The 21,899-nt window shown below is 21.6% G+C and overlaps 4 protein-coding genes across 11 annotated transcripts in view; all 4 read left to right on the top strand.

Moving 5' to 3' along the window:
• Window positions 1-21,899, top strand: part of LOC122510441 — a 55,309-nt gene that overhangs the window by 291 nt on the left and 33,119 nt on the right. For 5 of the 8 annotated variants that reach the window (XM_043625090.1, XM_043625091.1, XM_043625085.1 and 2 more), the window contains exon 2: window positions 22-76. The gene's annotated coding sequence lies outside the window, so the exon portion shown is untranslated. Of the gene's footprint in view, window positions 1-21; window positions 77-19,492; window positions 19,557-20,175; window positions 20,731-21,107; window positions 21,462-21,899 lie in introns of those variants that run through there. The other 3 variants (XM_043625087.1, XM_043625086.1, XM_043625088.1) reach the window with 3 other exon arrangements.
• Window positions 3,068-8,383, top strand: LOC122510445 (mediator of RNA polymerase II transcription subunit 19). The gene is made up of 4 exons (XM_043625097.1): window positions 3,068-3,767; window positions 4,009-4,165; window positions 7,073-7,172; window positions 7,291-8,383. The coding sequence occupies exons 1-4, from the start codon at window positions 3,581-3,583 to the stop codon at window positions 7,573-7,575; spliced, it is 729 nt and encodes a 242-aa protein (XP_043481032.1). The 5' UTR covers window positions 3,068-3,580; the 3' UTR covers window positions 7,576-8,383.
• Window positions 9,370-14,762, top strand: LOC122510446 (peptidoglycan-recognition protein 1-like). Its single transcript, XM_043625098.1, has 4 exons — window positions 9,370-9,688; window positions 10,889-11,215; window positions 13,778-13,987; window positions 14,689-14,762. The coding sequence occupies exons 1-4, from the start codon at window positions 9,577-9,579 to the stop codon at window positions 14,730-14,732; spliced, it is 693 nt and encodes a 230-aa protein (XP_043481033.1). The 5' UTR covers window positions 9,370-9,576; the 3' UTR covers window positions 14,733-14,762.
• Window positions 14,842-19,538, top strand: LOC122510447 (peptidoglycan-recognition protein SB1-like). Its single transcript, XM_043625099.1, has 5 exons — window positions 14,842-14,983; window positions 15,138-15,328; window positions 16,820-16,982; window positions 17,243-17,467; window positions 19,242-19,538. The coding sequence occupies exons 1-4, from the start codon at window positions 14,878-14,880 to the stop codon at window positions 17,425-17,427; spliced, it is 645 nt and encodes a 214-aa protein (XP_043481034.1). The 5' UTR covers window positions 14,842-14,877; the 3' UTR covers window positions 17,428-17,467; window positions 19,242-19,538.

Here is a 21,899-nt window from a genome sequence, read left to right on the forward strand (position 1 = left end):
ATTTTACATTTTTATTTGCAGAGAATATAAATCTGCGAAATCTTCATTTTTGCCTCGGTTCCAGACTTTAATGCAGGTAATGAATTTGTTTTTAATATTTCATACTTTTTTTGTCGATTATTACTATTCATTACTTGAAGTATTTATGCGTAGAGAACGTATAACACTTCTTAAAAAAAAGAAAATTCCTCAAAATACCACAGATCGCTCACTAGGAAGGGATCACGTTGTATTGCATTAACTCATACCTTTATTCTTAATAGATTACGGTGCGAAAAATTAAGCTTTATAGATCAATAGCTTTGTCGGACAAATAGCAGTTAGTCTGATTTACATCATTAAGTCATCTTTTGGTAAAAAATTGACTCAAATTTCTGACCTTTTTTTAAGTAATTTAATAATTATCATGACTAAGAAATATTTGTCTTTAAATAACAAGACCAAATTTTGACATTTTCTTCTTTTCATAATGTTTTAAATACAAATTTGTTTCACTGTAAATTAATTTTGATTACATTTTTAGCTAAAATCAGCTAATTATCTCAAGATAATTAAAACATTAACGGGGAATCTCAATATTTAAACTTAGTTTTTCAAATGAAATCAATTTGATATTTTAGGAATAAAAAAATAATATTTTAGTAATTTATAATATTAGGAATTTTATTTTTGATAATGTGTGAAAATTACATCTAAAACTCAATTATTTTCTACAATTTTTAACTAAACTTTTTCTATAAAGTATAAATCAATTATTTTTAATAATTTTCCGAAAGTTCTTCAAGAATTCTACTAACTGTAACTGTAAGTTTTTTTTGATAAAATCTTTTTAAAATAATTGAAATTTGGTAAAATCTTTAAAAAATATTTCTAATTTGTCCAAAATTTTTAAAAATAATTTAAATTTGATAAAATCTCTAAAAAATAATTGAAACTTGGTAAAATCTTCAAAAATAATTCAACTTTGGTGAAATCTTTGATAAATAATTGAAATTTGCTAAAAATTTTCAAAAATAATTGAAATTTGGTAAAATCTTTCAAAAATATTTCTAATTTTATCAAATATTTCAAAAATAATTGAAATTTGGTCAAATCTTTCAAAAATATTCCTAATTTAATCAAATATATAAAAAATAATTGAAATTTGCTAAAATCTTTTTAAAATAATTGAAAATTGGTAAATCTTTCAAAAAAAAAATTGAAATTTGGTAAAATCTTTAAACAATAATTCAAATTTGGTAAAATCTTTGACAAATAATTGAAACTTGGTAAAATCTTCAAAAATAATTTAAATTTGCTAAAAAATTTCAAAAATAATTGAAATTTAGTAAAATCTTTCAAAAATATTTCTAATTTGATCAAATATTTCAAAAATAATTGAAATTTCGTAAAATCTTTCAAAAATATTCCTAATTTAATCAAATATTAAAAAAATAATTGAAATTTGCTAAAACCTTTTTAAAATAATTGAAACTTGGTTAAATCTTTCAAAAAAAATTGAAATTTGGTAAAATCTTTGAAAAATAATTTAAATTTGATAAAATATTTCAAAAATAATTGAAATATTTTAAAATCTTTAAAAAATAATTGAAATTTTTTAATATCTTTGAAAAATAAAGGAAATTTCATAAAATATTTAAAAAATATTTAAAATTTTATCAAATATTTCAACAATAATTGAAATTTGTTAAAATTTTTGAAAAATAATTGAAAATTGATAAAAGTTTTGAAAAATAATTGTAATCTGTTCAAATATTTCTAAAATAATAATTAAAATTTTTAAAAAATTTTAATAAATGATTGATATTTGGTAAAATATTTCAAAAATAATTGAAATTTGTAAAAGTCTTTGCAAAATAAATTAAATTTTTTGTAACAAATTTAATTTATTTTGCAAAGATTTTAACAAATTTCAATTATTTTAAAAATATTTTTGAGTATAATAATCTTTGAAAAATAATTGAAATTTGGTAAAATATTTTAAAAATAATTGAATTTTTTTAAGATCTTTAAAAAATAATTGAAATTTGATAAAATTTTAAAAAAATAATTGAAATTTGGTAAAATCTTTGAAAAATAATTTAAATTTGATAAAATATTTCAAAAACAATTGAGATTTTTTTAGATCTTCGAAAAATAAAATTGGAATTTTGTTAAATCTTTCAAAAGTAATTTAAATTTGATCAAATATTTCAAAAATAATTGAAATTTGTTAAAAGTTTTAAAAAATGATTTAAATTTGATAAATTTTTCAAAAATAATTTAAATTTAAAAAAATTGTTTTGAAAATAATTGAAATTTGTTAAAATTTTCGAGAAAATAAAATATTTTCATTAGTAGACGTTAAATTATATTGTGACAAAAACTGAAAATAGAAAATTAATTTTCCAATTTTGTGATAATTTAATTATTTTCATAATTAAATGAATAAAAATAAGAATGTAATAATTAAAATTTATTTTTGTAATTGATAAAAAATAATTCGTAGTCTGTATTCGTTAATTTTATAACGTAATCAAAAATTAATGTGTCGCGTTTCGAAGAAAGATAATTCGATCGAGATTCCCCTTTAAAATAAAAAAAATAGTTTTTATTGTTTAAAAGAAAATTTAAACAAAAAAAAAATCGGACAAATTGAGAGCGTACCGTGCTGACTGAATGTATATTAAATTATTAAAGCTTATAATCGAATAAGCAAAATAAATTATGCAGATATGTTATTCGTATATTCAATCTACTATTCGATATCTTCTATAAAAAAAATGTAGATTGCAGATTTCAGATATTATGAGATACGAGACTTGTATGTTTAAATGGGTGATATATATATACGATATTAAAAATATATGATTATTATATGCACATTTTTTACCAATATTTAATTATCAACTCCTTTACGATTTGAATTTTTCAATTTTAGTTCTTTTTATCTCGTAATTGTTTAATTACAAAAATTCTTCTTTTTACGAAAACTATTTTTAATTTTTAAGCGGGAAATTTGAATTTAACAGTGCCATCTGGTGGCGAACAGTTTTGAAAATATAGAACTTGCTTGTTCCGTTCTATTGCCATTGCATTATTGTCAAATATGGCGGATTAAAAGACGTTGTAAATAATACATGGGACGTTTTTATATTTAAATAAAAACACTGTAAAGTGTTTAGTTAGTGATCAGTGTTTTACTTATTAGTTTAGATAAACAATGTGAGTGTGTGAAACTAATAAAACTTTGGTGTAATTCAGTGGAATGGTGTTTATTGAAAGGCAAAATTCATAACCATCTGTATCGAGCGTCTTTGATGTTTCGTCATCAGACGAATTTCTCGTTAATAAGTTTATTTTAAAATTGAATTTTGCAGTGCTGTTTTTTTAGAGAAATAAAATTACCCGTGAATCATGAGTACTTTATGTGTTTTAACGTGGTCTCGATATTTCGAGAGTGAGAAAACGGACAATTATTGTTGCCATTTGTAAATGGCAACAAAGACTGTTAATTTTAAATATAGTTTTGACTAATACTCGAGCTCGATATCGAGATTAAATTATTATAGTGACAGGTGAGATGAAGTAAAGAAGGAGGATGATGATGGGCGATCAGTTTCGTAGCAAAGTGGAGCAATACTCACCAAAGTCTTCACCGAGGGGTGCTCGTTCCCCTGTTGTTTCTCGTCAGGACTCGACTGGGACCCTCAAAACGACGATTTCCCTAGGCAAAAATCCCTCCATCGTCCACAGCGGGCCTTTCTATTTAATGAAAGAACCTCCTGGTGGGTATTTTTATTTATTTTTTGTCTATGTTTTTTTTATATTAAATAGAGGGTTATCGAACTCCCCAAAAGTTCAATATCCTAACCTCACTTTCTCTTTATGCGAAAACGGGAGCAGTGTTTCACTTTTACCCGTTCTTGTTTGAAATCAAAATTTATTTGATTTTTTATTTCTGTTTTTGTTTATTTTTTTTTTCATCTGGATTGAATATATCATGTGACAGGGAAATTGTATTTACAGGGGAGAGCGAACTCACAGGAGCTACGAATTTGATGGCCTATCATAGCCTCGAGCATACTTATAGTAAATTTAGCGGAAAAAAGCTCAAAGAACAGCTCTCTTCATTTCTTCCCAATTTACCTGGTATTATCGACACTCCTGGCCATCAAGATAATAGGTATCATCGAAGGACTAATATATTTTTAATTTCGAAAATTAATATAAGGCTTCGTACTCATCTACTAAAACCTACTACTTAGTTGGAATAAATAAATTATAAATTATTCTCAAAATATTTAACAAGATTCGTGAAATTCTTAGAAAAAATTCAAAAAAAAATTTAATACAATTCTTTCAAACAATTCAATTATTTAATTGAAATCGAATTTAATTTAATTTTTCGAAAGTCAATTATTTTAAATATTTACAATAATGAAAAATTTTCGAAAAGAATTTGAATTATTTAACTAAAAATTAAAATTTAATTAACTAAAAATTTTAATTATTTGCGAAACATTCAATTATTTTCAAAAATAATAAAATTTTCGTAAGAATTCAATTGTTTAAAACACAATTTTCATAAAATTTTTCGAAAAAAATCAATTATTTAAAAAGATTTTTATAAAATTATTCGCAAGAATTGAATTATTTAAAAAACATGAATGGAGTTCTTCATAAGTATCTATTCAATTATTTTTATAAATAATAAAATTCTTCTCAGGATTTCAATTATTTTTAAAATTTTTTAATAAAATTCGTTGTAAGAATTCAATTATTTGGATAAATATTATAACTCATCCCAGGATTTCAATTCTTTTTTAATACAATTTTAAGTGAATTCCTCGAAAAAAATTCAATTAATTTAAAATATTTTGTTAAAGGACTTGAAAAGAATTAAATTATTTAACAAAATTTTGACATAATTTGCTTATTAGAATTTAATAATTATTTTCAATACATTTTTAATTAAATTTTTTGAAAGAATTCAATTATTTTCAAAAATATTAATAAAAAAAACTTAGGAAAAGAATTGAATTATTTTAAATAAACTGTTTATCAAATTCTTTGCAAACATTCAATTATTTTCATAAATAAATAATAAGATTTTCACATGAATACAATTGTTTGAAACACGAATTTCATAACATTTTTTGAAAAATAATTATTTAATAAGATTTTTATAAAATTTTCAAAAAAAAAAATTAATTTTTTTGGTAAGAATTCAATTATTTTTAAAATTTTAAATAAAATTCGTTGCAAGAATTCAATTACTTTTTTAAATAATAAAACTCATCCCAGGATTTCAATTACTTTTAAATAACAATTTTAAATTAATTCCTCGAAAAAAATGCAATTAATTTGAAATATTTTATTAAAATTCATGGATAGAATTGAATTATTTAAAAAAAAAATTTTTATGAATATTTTTTGCGAACATTTAATTATTTTCATAAATAATAAAATTTTCGTTGGAATTCAATTGTTTTAAACACGATTTTTATAAAATTTTTCGAAAAAAATCAATTATTTAAAAAGATTTTTATAAAATTCTTCGCAAGAACTGAATTATTAAAAAAAATTAATAGAGTTCTTCACAAGAATTCAATTATATTTATAAATAATAAATTTCTCCTCAGGATTTCAATTATTTTAAAAAATTTTAATACAATTCTTTGTAAGAATTCATTTATTTTCATAAATAATAAAACTCATCCCCGGATTTCAATTATTTTTAAAATAAAATTTTAAATTAATTCCTCGAAAAAAATGCAATTAATTTGAAATATTGTATTAAAATTCTTGGAAAGAATTAAATTATTTAAAAAAAAAAATTGACATTATTTGCTTATTAGAATTTAATAATTCTTTTCAATACATTTTAAATTAAATTTCATGAAAGAATTTAATTATTTTGAAAAATATTAATAAAAAAATTTCGAAAAGAATTGAAGAATTTAAAAAAATGTTTATAAATATTCTTTGCGAACATTCAATTATTTTCATAAATATTAAAATTTTCATAGGAATTCAATTGTTTAAAACACAATATTCGTTAAAATTTAAAAAAAAAATCAATTATTTAAAAAGATTTTTATAAAATTATTCGCAAGAATTGAATTATTTTTAAAAAAATGAATAGAGTTCTTCACAAGTATTCAATTATTTTTATAAATAATAAATTTCTTTTTAGGAATTCAATTATTTTTAAAATCTTTAATAAATTTCTTTGCAAGAATTTGCGCAGAATTTCAATTATTCTTAAGACAATTTTAAATTAATTATTCAAAAAATGCAATTATTCTTTAAAATTCTGTTACATTTCTTCAAAAGAATTCAATTATTTTTAAAAAATTTGAAATAGTTTGTTTACTAGAATTTAATAATTATTTTCAATAAATTTTTAATAAAATTTCTTGAAAAAATTTAATTACTTTCACAAAATTTAAATACAATTATTCATAACAATTCAATTATTTAAAAAAAAAAATTAATAAAGCTCCTTATAAGAATTGAATTATTGAATAAATTATTTATTTTTGTATTTAAATAATAATTGAATTCTCGTAGAACTTTCTATTAGGAATTAAAAATTTCAAATTAAAATCTTAGAAAATTTTAATTGTTGTAAAACTGTAAAAATATTTTTACTTTGAAATAAAATGATTAAAGTTTTGAATAATTTTATTGAAAAATTATAAAAAATATCTGAACTTTGGAAGAATTGCAGTTGTAATTTTCTGAAATAGTTAAATTTCAAAAAGGCTTTACATTAAAATTATTTGAAATATTTTAATTCCCGTGGAAAAAGTAAATAGGTATTTAAATATTTATTTACAAAAAATTATTCTATTTTCGATTGTGATGTAATTTAGAAATTATGAAAAAATTCAGTTGTCAAATTTAATTTTTCGACAAATACTTTTTCATGCTACATTTTTTTTTTTAGTCTTAAAGCTACTTTTTGCTACGTTTTTAAAACTATTTAACGAGTACGAAAGCCTGTAATATCTTATTTTCAATGTGATTATTGTTTTATTGTCAATGTTTTAATGTTTTTAACTGAGAAATAATTTTTTTTTTTCAGTTCGCTTCGTTCTGTAATAGACAAACCCCCAATTTGTGGTAAAGAACTTTTACCATTAACGAGTGTGCAACTCGCTGGCTTTAGACTTCATCCTGGTCCAGTAAGTAAATTTATAAATTAATTTATTTAATTTATTATTTTTTCTGCAAAAAAATTAATATGAATACTTAATTATTATTTAATTTTTCGTTACTCAATTGAATATTAAATTATTGCAGCTTCCCGAACAATATCGATACATAAATCAAGCTCCCCAGAAGAAGCATAAAAATAAACATAAAAAGCACAAGCATAAACCTGGAGAGGTTCCTGGTGGACAGGAAACGGCTACCACCGACATTGGTGGTACGGATACACATGAAAAGAAACACAAAAAACAAAAGAGACACGACGAGGAGAAGGAGGCGCGAAAGAAGCGAAAAAAGGAGAAGAAAAGAAAAAAGCAGAAACACAGTCCCGAATATCCTGGCGGATTGACACCTTCTCAACATTCTAATTCGTGATCTCAATTTTCCGTTTCTTGGCTTATCGATATGGGCGCGACGATATTTTAGGATAAGTGAAAAAAAAGAAAGGATTCGTTAATAAAAAAATTTTTATTGAAAATCAATTAATTTTGTTTTCTCGTTTTGTCAAACTGTGAACATTGAATTTTTCTCTTCAATCGCTTCTCATTCCATTCGAAGATGAAAAGAAAAACTATTTCGATTTGCTTCCTTTTTTGTATAGTTTCGAATCATCGAAATCGCAAATTATTTAATTCGATTCTTATTAGACAGCGAAACAAGAACTTTTATAAGAGCTCTTATTTTTATACTAAGACAGAAATTACGCTGTTTAATTTCTCCAGCTAAATGTGATTCTACGTTTTTCTAAAATCATTTTTCAAACTATCGTCTCAGGTCAACAAAAAAAAAAAAACAGAATTCTTTTCTCCTTTCTTTTTCTTGTACAAAAAAAAATTTTGTTGAGGAAATGATACTTTCAATTTGGAAAATTGTTTTTTTTTTTTTTTTGAAATATGAAAGTATCTCCGAAGTATAAGTTTAGCATAATTTGAATTGTACACTTATTGTAATTATTTTTCTTCATTACGTGAATCCTGGATAATAAAATGGATCCACATTAGTGCAAATATATTGCATAACATAAAAGATAACTATCAAGAAATAACTTTGTTATCATGTATTTATATATGATGAGTGAGTGAATCGTAGCCATTTACTGCACGTAATCATATGCAAACAGGACTTTGTCATGTTACTTGTAGTATTTATATGGCGAAAATGTGAATAAAATAGTTTAATAGAATTTTTAATATTTTATCTCTAATTTCACGTATTTTTCTTTCGTTTTTCTTAAAGATCTTTTTTAAAGATCTTTTTTAAACATCTTTTTAAAAGACCTTTTTTAAACATCTTTTTAAAACACTTTTTTTTTAAACATCTTTTATTAGTTGAATAATTCTTTTCAAACCGACTGACAAATTATTATTCTAGATAATTAATTAAATTCAAAATGAACTTTTAGAATATTCTTTCAAAAAAAAAAAAATAATCATTGTATAATATATGAAAATATCTTGATACGCTTGAGACATTTTTGTAACAATTAAGTAACAGTTGATTAATTAATGATTTCCCCGAAACGGTTTTCATTGTTTATTAAGGAAAATAACGAGAAATTATGCTTTCAGTTCCTTTAAAATGCAAATTATCTAGTAAATTATTATCATAAGGAAAATTATTATTATTGATAATTCTACTTTGTAGAAGTTTTGCAAAATAAAATATATTTCCAATGACTGGAAATAATTACTGTTTAAAAAATTGATATTCTTTATTTCCGCTGTCGGAAATTGACACGTGGATTATTTTTTTACTCATTGAAAGAATGTGAATATTTTTCTTTGTTAAAAATTAAATTCGACTTTTTTTTGAGTATTGTTTGAAATATTGAGTAACAAAAAAATCACGATTTTTTAATTAACGTCACTAGATCGAAAAGAATTTGTTTATCCCTTTATCTGAAAGATAAGATACAAGATTAGATATTTTTTTTTTAATCAGAAAATCGGAATATTTTTTCGTGTTTTCTTTGTTTGAAAAAAAATACATATTTTTAACAATCAAAAAATTGCGATAAGAATGTGTTTTTTAATTATTTTTTGTTGACACGTTTTGCTTCCGTCATTAAATTGTTTTCGTTCGTGGAATTTGTATAGTCTGATAGTAATTATGTTTTATTGTACAGGACTTGCAATTTCTTAACAAATAACGCCAATTTTTGTTGTTCATATTGCATGACGAAGGAAATATTAAGCGAACCCAACGCTACTGCAGAGGGACTTCCCAACTGTTTGCCATACTTTTTTCGTCTTTAAAAGAGTATCGATGTAATCTTTTGCATTTAGTCGATTTCGTATTGCAAATACTATAAGTTAGAGAAAGTTTCCTCCAAAAAAAAAAAAAAAAAAAAGTATCATTCTTTTTTTTCTTTTAAATATGTCTTCGATATTTTTCGTCGTTTATTCAGTTTGTGTGGTGTTTATTTTCGATTGTGTAAATACAACATTTGGCAAACCGTTTGCGACAATTGAAGCGGAGCAAAATCTCAGTAAGAAATCTTTTTATTTTTTACTCTTCAGCATGAAGATTTTTTTTTTATTTTAATTTTAGTCAATAATTTAATTTTTCGTTTATTTGGAAACAAAATTTAATTTTTTAATAAAACAATAGATAAAATATATCAATTTTTAAAGTTTTAATGAAAAAAGTTAAAAATAAATATTTAATTTTGTAAATATTTTTTTACAAATTGGGGAAAAATTGACGAAATTTTGTGATAAAAAATACTAAAATTTAAAGGAAAGTATATGAAAATTAGGAAATTTGTACTAAAATGTAATTAATATTCTTGATTGACATAACTACTAAATTTTACAAAAGTTTTTTTTAAATTTTAGTATTTTTTGTATCAAAATTTCGCTTTGTCGCATTTTTTTCACCAAAATTGTAAAATACTTAATTTACAAAATTTAATATTCATTTTCTCTTCGTATACCAAATGAATTTTTGTGCTTCTGCGTAGAAATTTTTAACTCTTAAAAAAATTTGTTAAATTTAATTTAAACATTTTTTTTTTATTAAAAAATGTTTTTTATTTCTCTATATTATAATATTTTTTTAAGTGAAGAGAATATGGGGGAATTAAAGTGAAATATTTGAAAGTATGTCAAGGATTATTCACTTGACATCATTTTTAAACTGCACAGGAAAGTACAAATTTATTTTAAAATTCTATTTTTTAATTCACTTCTAGATCATCAGTGAGTAATAATCTTTTTTTTTTTATTTCAAAAAGTGTAAAAATTGTGCAACTTGTTTATATCATAAATTATGCAATAGTAAATATACTTACTTCTGTGGATTTTATCAGTAATCAAGGAAAGATTTATTTTTATTTTTTTTTCTTCTCCAATTTCGAGATTAGTATTGAACTATCTCGATAGTGAATTAATAGCAACGATTTTGATAATTGTTACAGTTTCTTGAAAGTTGTTAAAGTAATCATTTATCCCTGAACTCGTTAAATTTTCTGTCATTGAATAATGTCAACGGGCGTAACTTGTAACTTTGAAAAAAGGGAAATTCTTTTTTAATACATAGAATTACATTTTTTACTATTATAGTTTTGTTAGTTCGGAAAATATATAGCAAAATAATAATTTAGAAAAATAATAATTTGAAAAAAAATAATTTAGAAAAGAGAATAATTTATTAGGAAAGATAATAATTTTTTTTTGTTTATTTTCAGTTTGTCCTAAAATTGTGACTCGAGAAGAATGGAGGGCACGAGTTGTTACGAATTATAAATTATTGGATATTTCACCAACTCCTTATGTCGTGGTTCATCATGGAGGAATTAAACATTATTGTTTCAATGAAAATGCGTGTTCGGAAATTGTGCGGTCCTATCAAAATTTGCACATGGACGAACGGGGCTGGATTGATATTGGATATAATTTTGTCATTGGCGAAGATGGAAATGTATACGAAGGTCGAGGATGGAATTTTATCGGCGCACATGCACCTGGATTCAATACTCAAAGCATCGGCATCTCAATAATTGGCGATTTCACGAGTGAGAATTATTTATTTATTTTCTATTTCTATTTCTATTATTTTCTACTTCTATTTATTTTCTATTTCTATTTCTATTATTTTCTACTTCTATTTATTTTCTATTTTAATTTTTTTCTACTTCTATTTATTTTCTATTTCTATTTTTTTCTACTTCTATCTATTTTTTATTTCTATTTTTTTCTACTCCTATTTATTTTCTATTTATATTTTCTCAGGCCTCGGATATTATGACTTTTTCGATTATTTGCGAATAATGCGATTTTTATCGACTTATATTAAAAAATTGCGACTTTTTCGACTTTTCTTACAAATTTTGCAACAAAATACCACATTTTTAATATCAAATGCAACTTATTTTGATTTTTGTAGTGTGAAAAGTATAACAATAGACAAATCTTTGAAAAGTTATTTTTGAATAATTTTTCTAATTAAATTTTTGAAATATACAATTAAAAAAATTTTTAATAATTGAAATTTTAAACTTAATTGAAAACAAATCATTTTTTTCAAGTATTTTATTACAATTTTTAAAAATTAACTTTTAAAGAATTTTAATTGAATTTTTTGAAAATAATTAAATTTTTTGTGATTCTGAAATAATTGAATTCTCATAATAAATTTTATCAGAATTTTTAAAAGTAATAACTTTTAGTAATTGAATTGTTTAAAAGAGTTTTATTGAAATTTTTGGAAATAATAAAATTTTTGCCCAAAAATTTTAAAAATAATTGAATTCTTGAGAAAAATTTCATATAAATTTTTTGAAGTCAGAAATTGAATTGTTTCGAAGAATTTTATTGAAATTTTAGAAAATAATAATTAAATTTTTAACAGGAATTTTATTAGAAGTTTTTAAAATAATTGAATTTCTATGAAGAATTTTATTGTTTTTAAAAATAATTGAATTTCTATGAAGAATTTTAATGTTTATGAAAATAATTGAATTCTTGCATCAAATTTTATTAAAACTTTTTTAAATATCTAATCTAATTTTTTTGAATCATTTTACGAAAATTTAAAAGAATAATTTAATTCAATTATTTTATAGTGATTTAATTAAAACTGTGTTAAAAATTGATTTTTATTGTGTGAAAAGTATATAACTATAGACAAATCTTTGAAAAGTTATTTTCGAATAATTTTTCTAATTAAATTTTTGAAATATAAAATTAAAAATATTTTGAGTATAATTGAAATTTTGTAAAATTTCATGAAAAATAAATCATTTTATTACAATTTTTGAAAATTAACTTTTAAAAGAATTTTAATTGAAAATTTTGGAAATAAATGAATTCTCAAAAATTTTAAAGAAAAATCTTCAAGTGTAAATTTAATAAAAATTAAAATTAATAAAAAATAGTTTGTAAAAATAATATTAAAATATTTTTGAAAAAACTAATTCTCAGAATTTTGTCATTCTAATTTTCTAAAATTCAATTATTTTCAATATTTTTGATTATATATTTCCGAAAATTCAAATATATACCAAAAAGTAACATTAACATTTTTTAGAACCATTTTTAACAATTTGGAGAAAATAATCATATTCCGAATTTATAATTAAAATTCTTCAAAAATTTGATTATTTTTTTTTTATATTTTTAAAAAACTTAATTATTATTATTTACTTATTTAAGATTCTTACATTTTCAAAAGATTTGATCAAATTTCAATTATTTTTCAAAGATTTTACCAAATTTCAATTATTTTTTAAAAGATTTTACGAAATTTCAATTTTTTTTTAAATATTTTAATTTGCATGTAATTGTAAAAATATTGTCTTTCAAAAATTATTTAGAAATATTTTTAAAAAATTAATTTTAAGAATTTCTTTATTAAAATTTTTGAAAATATTCTACCTTAATAATCTTTAAAACGAAAAATGGACAGTTTCAATTATTATAAATATAAAAAATTGAATTTTTGTATTGAAATAATAATTGAATTCTCGAAGTACTTTCAGAAAATGATTAAAAATTAATATAGATAATTCATTTAGGGATAAAGTTTAGTTCAAACTTGTAGAAAATAATTGAATTTTGTATGGGTCATTAGTTGTAATGTTTAGAAATTAATAAATTTCAGAAGTCAAAATTTTAAAAATTTTATTTCCTGTGAAAAAAGAAATAAGATTGTATTTAAATATTTATTGAGCAAAATTATTCGAGTTTTGAATAATTGAATTTAGAAATCAGTGAAGAATCAGGGAAATACAAAATAAAATTTTTTTGTGACAAAACTGAATTAAATAAACAACTTTTTCGATTTTTTTTTGTATTTTTAATCGACTAAAGCGACTTTTTTTGCTCGTTAAATTCGATCCGAGGCTTGTTTTTTCTACTTCTATTTATTTTCTATTTCTATTTTTTTCTATTTCTTTTTTTACATTTCTTTTTTTCTATTCCTTGTTTTTTATTTCTTTTTCTCTACTTCTATTTTTTTTGTATTCATTTTCCAAAAGAAAATTTATTTCTTAAAAATAAATTTTACAAAAGAGAACCAATTTTTGTTTATTTGTTGGGAAAAATAAAATTTTAATATAAAAACTATTTGTTTATAGAGCGCTTGCCGAATAAAGCAGCACTGAAGGCTTTGAATTCTCTGATAAAGTGTGGAGTAACAATTGGAAAAATTCAGAGAGATTATAAATTAATTGGTCATCGACAGACGAGGGAGACTGAATGTCCGGGAACAAGTTTTTATGAGTACATTCAAAAATTACCAAACTGGACAAATAAAGTGACTCCGATCTATGACCGACAACAAATAAGTAATAATTCTACGAGCAATTAGTACCGCTGAGTTCTTATTAATTCAGAACAATGACAATTAGATGCTAATTAAAAATATCATACTCTTGAAAACATGAAGTCATTAATTTGCAATAATTATTCTTTTTTTTTACTTTAAACATTCCTCGCTTAAACTTTCGATTCAAAAATTCATTTTCAATTTCTATTCAATTGAAATAATTTATTTTAATTTTCAAATTTCAGTAGGATTTTATTTTCAAATATTAATTTTAAAATTTTATTTTCAAATATCACTTTTCAAATTTTATTTTCAAAGTGAATTAATTTAGAAGATAACAATTCAAACGTATTATATAGAAAAATTATAATTTAAAATTTTAAAAAAGTATTGTTGATTCAACTAGAAAAATACTATGTATATTTTTTTGACTGTTTTATCTAGTCTTCGATTTTACGAAATATTTATTTAAAGTCCTTTTTAAGTGTTTTATATTTATTTAATTTAATATTTCAGTATGTAATAATTGTAATATTAATAAATTTTTTATATTTATCTAAGCATTAAATTTAGATTATTGTGAAAAATTTGTTTAAATTGCATTTAAATTAGTTAAATAAATGATGAAAAAATACGGAATTCTATTGGTGTATTAGAGATAAGTAATAAAATTCTATATATATACACGATTTGATACATGAAAAGTTATTGACTTGATAGAAAGAGAAAGATATATATCACTCGCTGGGAACCCCAGTATTTAAATGAACTTTGATTATAAGTATCCGTGTGTTCAAAACTAAGTCGCAGAGCGTGAAACTTGTTTTAGCTGATATTACTCTTCAACATCAGATTAAAATATAGAGGGAAAATAAATTAGATATAAAGGAAGATATTGAATATTGAGAAATGTACAAAATTATTGGAGTAATTCTCTATTTTATTTATGTTGTTGAAAATAAGGAAACAACAGAAACTTCTTTATCTGCTGTCACTGATGCTGGTGAATATTCAAGTATGTATCTTTAAACATTTTTTTTTCTTTTTCTCTTTCCTTTTTTTCATTTTTTCTTTTTCTCTTTCATTTTTTTTCTCTTTCCTTTTTTTCCTATATTTCTAATAGAATGAAATGAACATTGTAAACAATATTATTAATATTATCATTACAGATGTCACAGAGGATAATTTGATGACGAAAGACACGAAAATTATAACCAGGGCAGAATGGGGTGCCAGACAACCACAAGGACCAGTTAATGATCTTCCTGAATATCCGCCACCTTTTGTTGTCGTGCATCATTCGGCGACCGTTGGCTGCACATCTCAAACGATATGTTCAGCGCGAGTTCGATCTTTCCAAGTAATAATATTAATAAAACCGTTTTTAATTCAAAATTCATCTAATATTTTATTTATTAATTTATTTCTCGTTATTACAGTTGCAGGCCTCGGATATTATAACTTTTTCGACTATTTTCAAAAAATGCGACTTTATTCGACTTATTTTTAAAAAATTACGACTTTTTCGACTTTTCTTCCAAATATTGCAATAATTTTTAATATAAAATGCAACTTATTTCGATTTTTATAGTGTAAAAAGCATAACTATAGACAAATTTTCAAAAAATATTTTTTAATAATTTTTCTAATTAAATTTTCGAAATTTACAATTAGAAAGAATTTCAATAATTGAAATTTTGTAAAATTGAATTGAAAATAATTGATTTTTTCAGTGTTTTATAAAAAATTGTTGAAAATCAATAACTTTTAAAGAATTTTAATTCCAAAAATTCAAATACATACAAAAAATTGTAAAATTAAATTTTTTTACAATTATTTTTAACATTTTGACAACATATAAATAATCATGTTCATAATTTTTAATCAAAATTTGTGGAAAAATTATTTTTTTTGAAATTATACAAATATTCTTTTAAGGAATTCAACTCTTTTCAAAAAATTACATTACAATATTTAAAAAAAAACTTTTCCTTGTAATTTTTTTATGTTAATTTTTTAAGATTCAATTAACTTCGAACAAAGTAAATTAAAATTTTTTTTGAATTTACTTTTTCAGATTTTAATTAAAATTTTGGAGAAATCACGTTTATATTAATAAATAAAATTCTTTGAAAATTCAATTATGTTTTTGAATAGAATTTATCAAATTTCAATTGTTTGAAAATTTTTCAATTGTATATAATTAAAAAACTATTATCTTTCATTTTATTTATCTTTATTATCTTTCTTTTTTATTTATCACGGATAAATTATTTTTAAAATAGTTTTGAAAAATTAATTCTATGAATTTCTTTATTATAATTTTTTGAAAATTAATTAATAACTTAAAAAACATGGACAGTTACTATCATTATAAAAAAAACTGAATTTTTGTATTTAAATAATTGAATTCTCGAAGAACTTTCGGAAAATTATTAAAAATAATTGATTTCAAGAAGAAGTTTGATTAAAAATTGTAGAAAATAATTGAATTTTAAGAGAATTAAAGTTGTAATTTTTAGAAGGTTTTAAATAGAATTTTTGAAAATTTTATTCTCGTATAAAAGCAAACAAGTAGTACCTATATTTAAATATTTATTTAACGAAATTATTCAAGTTTTGAATAATTAAATTTAGAAATCAGTGAAAGATTCGAAAATACAAAATAAAATTTTTGTGACGACACTGAATTAAATAAACGACTTTTTCGACTTTTTTTTCTATTTTATATCGACAAAAGCGACTTTTTTTGCACCTTAAAGTCGATCCGAGGCCTGCAGTTGTTACTTAAATTAATTTAATATTTAAGTTAAACAATTTTTAATACAAACGGAATAAATATTTTTTGCAGAACTATCATATGGATCACAATAAATGGAGTGACATTGGTTACAACTTTTTGGTTGGAGAGGACGGATTGGTTTACGAAGGTCGTGGTTGGGGCAAAAGGGGAGCACACTGCCCTAAATACAATCCCAAAAGTATTGGAATCTGCGTCATTGGAAATTTTACTAGTACGCTCATTAATATTAATTAATTAATTAATATTATTAATTAATATTCTACTATTTTTTTCTATTATTATTCATATGTGACGCGCTCCAAACAAATATCTTTCTTAAAAAAGAAAAAGGTATTTTTTGAGAAAAGAAAAAAAGTTAAGAAACAAAAAAGAAAGAAATTTTCGTCTCTCTGTTTCTTACGTTTCTTGGGAACGCGACACATTTTTTTAATTTAATAATTGATTTTAATTGTTTATAAATTTTTCTTAAAGGTCATGAGCCGAATTTAATTGCCATTGAGACATTGAAGGATTTAATAGAATTAGGAGTCTCGAAAGGTGAAATTCAAAGTAATTATAAATTAATTGGTCATCGTCAAGGTTCGGCTACTGATTGTCCCGGCAACAGTTTATACGATTTGATTAAAACCTTTCCACACTTTGACAGTAATCCATAATATTCGTCATTTTATGGATAATTACTACTTAATTGATAAGGTAACTAATATTTTAAGATTTTATCTTCGTTTAGAAAAATTAATTTTAGTTAAAAACAGTTTAAAAAAATTTAATTTTGAATTTTCAATATCTACGATTTTAATAAATTTTTTCAAAAGAATTCATTTATTAAAAAAAAATTTTATCAATATTCTACGCAAATATTTAATTGTTATTTAAAATTTCACAGGAATTTAATTATTTACAAGTTTTTTAAATAAATTTCTACGCCATAATTCCACTGTTTTCATAAATAATGAATTTTTTTTTACAGAGATTCAATTATTTTCATAAATAATAAATTATTTTATTAAAAAATAAAATTCTTTTTGGGAATTAAATTATTTTTGCAAATAACAAAAATTCTTTTTATGAATTCAATTATTTTCAAAAATAATAAAATCATTCGGAGGAAGTCAATTATTTTAAAAAATCACTCAATATTCATCACAAGACTTCAATTCTTTTCAAAAGTAATAAAATTCAATTGTTTTCAAAAATTTTAATAAAATTCATTGTAAAATTTCAATTATTCCAAAAGAATTTAAAAAAAAATTTGACAAAGTTCTACACGAATATTAATAAATATCAAAATTCTTTCCAGAAATTCAATTATTTTCAAAATTTTTTTTAAAAAATCTCGTCAACAATTCAATTATCTTTATAAATAGCAAAATTCCTCGCCAAATTTCATTTATATTCAGTAATATTTATAAAATTCATTGTAAAATTCAATTATTTTAAAAAATAACAATATTCATCACAAAAATTCAATTATTTTCAAAATTTATAAAATTCTTCGGAGAAATTCATTTTTTTTTCAAAACAATCGGAAAAAATTGTCGTTTCAAATTTAAGAATTTATTACAGAAAATAGAGATATTTTTGTTAATCAGAGTCAATATAATTAAGAATTTATTATTCCATTAATTATTTATTTTTATATTTAAATAATTGAATTCTCGTAGAAAATAATAATTGAATTGAAATATTGAAAGTAATTTTTAAGAAGTAACAATATTCTTATATAAAATAATGATTTTATCACTCGGTCATCTTTAATTGTCATAAAATATAAAGAAATCGATATCTTCTTGTTTCATAATAAATATTCTTCTAAGTTGTTGAATTTCAAAAACTTTAAATTTTAATTTTTATGGAAAAATAATAATGATTAAATATATTTATTTCAAAAAAAAAAGTTATTGACGTTTTCGAAAAATTTTCTTACTAAAGAAATTCGTAAATAAATGTAAAAGAATTTTTTTTTGAGAATCTAATAATTTTTCGAGTGAATCAGAATATTCTTTAGACTTCAGGAAAAAAGTCAAATTGTTGCCTGGAAATTAGGGAAAACAAATTTTTGTGGAAATCCTGAAGAAAATATATTATAGAAAAATTTGAAAAAAGTCGAATAATTAAAATGAAAAAAAAGGATAAAAGTATTGGAGAAATGTAAAAATATGAAATTTAAAAGCATTGAGAAAGTTAGAGAACAAAGTTAGAGCTTTTTAATTGATCTAAGACTTTATGACCTAAACCTACATTATAATTTATCAACTTTGGTTTTTTTTTACTTAGTATATATATACTGTAATTATTACAGAATACATAAAATTATTATCAAAATCAATAATGGTATTATTATTTGTAAATTTCAATAAGGTAAATTGTGTTTGTTCAGTAAAAAAGAGATATAATTAATAATCTTTTTTGGAACAAGTTTGTAATAAAACGTGCCATGACCCTAAGACAATTATTATTGTTCTTGTAGAGAGCCGGTGAATAATAGACGATGGACAGGAATAGGACACGTGGAAAACTTTTCAACGTCAGTCGATGGAAACAGTTCGCGTTCGGCAAACATCCAACGATGTTTGTTCACCGGACTTCCGCGTAAAACACGTGTGCACTTCAAAAATTGACAGCCGTTTTCACAGTGTTATGCAAATTTATTTGCTTTCATTTGCTAATGAAAAAAAATCGCCAAAAAAAAGTACTCTTTAATCAGTATTATTTAAAAGAAATTATGGTCGTTGCTTTTGAAAATAAAGAAGATATTTTGTGAGAATCATTTTCTAATTTTCGTGTAAGATATGGTTAAAAATAATTTTATTTTTTCGAATAACTTCGACTTATGTCAAAAATGATTTTTTATTTTAATTAAGTCTGATTTTTTTTCACTAAAAGAATGATTCTTACTCAAAGATAATTAAAAAAAAAATTTTTTTTTAAATCAGTTTCTTAATATTGACGTTAATTTTTTGTAAGAAGTAAATTATACTATTTATTGAAATAAAAAAAATATAAATTATTCAACGAATGTAAAAAATTGAAAATATTTCACTCTGTAAATTGTCTTATGGGGGTTTAAAAAAAAAATAACGAGAAGTCAACGTACCGCGAGTAGCGCAAAATATCGATTCTTAAATTGTTGGGCAAATGAATAAGTAAATTGTATCAACAAGCAGAGTGACTAGTCAACAGGAAGGATGAGTTTAAACTTCGTCTAAAGAAGTGAAAGATTCGTTAATTAATCAAGAGAACAATGTTTGCTTTTTGGATTGAGAAAACAAATGCTTAAAAATATTTCTAATTTCGCTAAAAATATTTCTAATTTTGCTAAAAATATTTCTAATTTTGTTAAAAATATTAACTTTCTTTAAAAAATTTTCTATTTTCGTTCAAAAATATTTTGTTAACAATTTTTGTCAAAAATTTTACTAAAGAAAGAAATGAGAAAAAAAATCCAATACAGAAAAAAATGTTACAAATTCACAGAAAATATTTTTTTTGTATTTTATGCTAATGTATGTTTATAGTTTATATAAATTGATAATATAATGTTTATAACGTATATCGATTAAAGAAAACCCGGCTTTCTTATAGACATTGACACAAATTTTCTGATGAGTCTATAATTCAACCTTCAAGTTTTCTAAATGTTTTTTCTTAATCTATAAACTTTCTTTTAAATAACTTGTAGTTTTTTTTGTAAATTATTAATTTATTGAATAATATTTTTTTTTTGTGTACAAAATGTTTTTCTTGCTTAATTGTTCTTAATAATAGGAGAGAAAAAAAAACACGAAGGTGGCGTTGCAAACAAAAACCCTCATTTGTCGTTGGACATTCACATGTGACACATGTGATATTCCACAGTGCTACAATAATATTCTTATTTTTTTTGTTTTTACTTGTTTCTAAAAAAAATTAATCAGTCAATGATTCAAAAATTGGACAATTGTTATTCAACTCATGAGGTAAAGCTTTTTTTCGTTTTTGCAATTTCACATTCTTGAATATTTTCTACGTAAAAAAAAATTTTTTACGTGGAAACAAAAATTTTATACGTAGAAAAATTAATTTTACAAAGTGTTATTATAATTTCTTAACTATTTTTAAAAACAAAATTAGTAACAAATTTTTTCTGTAACTGAACGGATATTTAATAAATAAATAAATAAAATAGAAAAAAAATAGAAAAATAGTAATAGAAATAAAATAAAGACAACAAAAAATAATAAAATAAATCAAATTAAAAATAGCAAAAATAAATAATATACAAATAATTGAAAAAGTAAATAAATAAAAAATAAAATAAACAAAAAATCGTCTTCGATTAAAATAGTTTTGTGAATAGAAAATAAATTGTATAGTTCAGTTTTTTTAGATTGAAGAAAATTGGCTAATAATTTAATTCAAAAGTAATTTCTAAAGTGAAAAAGGAAAAATTTTTTTTTACTTAAAAAATTGTGAATATCGATTGACACAGTTTCGATGGTATAGCTGTCATTTGTTCAATTACAAAATTGTAGTTCCTAAACCATGTATTTTCACCCCTCTTGTTTTCTTCAGGCACCGAAACTCTCGAATTTATGTGAAAGAAAAAGTTATTACTCAAAAATCCTAGTCATTATTAATATTGACAATTTCCTGAATTTCAACAAGAAACTCGATATTTTTAAATAACTTTCCTAATACGTAGATTTTGGTAATTTTTTATTTCTCCACTCGAGTGGAAATCTACTTTATATTTTTTTGAATTTTATTAACTGTTTATTAATTTATTTATTAATTAATAATTTTTATTAAATTTTTATTGAATTAATTTTTTTATTTTATTGAATAATTTTTTTTAATTGAATTATTTTTTTTTTTTGTTTTATTGAATAATTTTTTTTTAATTAAATTACTTTTTTTACTAATCGGACGGTGAAATTTATTTCCCTGGAAAGAATTAAAAAGTTGATTACATTGATGTCGACGATAAAAAGTTTTTTTTTGTTAAATGTCTCTATTATTGATTACAATAAAGTTATTTTATACGTTTAAAATTAAAATTTTGTTGTTTATGGAAACTTTAGAAACTATAAAAACTATAAATAAGGAAAATAAAAAAAAGTTTTTTTTTTTTTTTTTTTTTTTTTTT

Source organism: Leptopilina heterotoma, unplaced genomic scaffold (genome assembly GCF_015476425.1).
Source record: "Leptopilina heterotoma isolate Lh14 unplaced genomic scaffold, ASM1547642v1 Lhet_68, whole genome shotgun sequence".
NCBI lineage: Eukaryota > Metazoa > Arthropoda > Insecta > Hymenoptera > Figitidae > Leptopilina > Leptopilina heterotoma.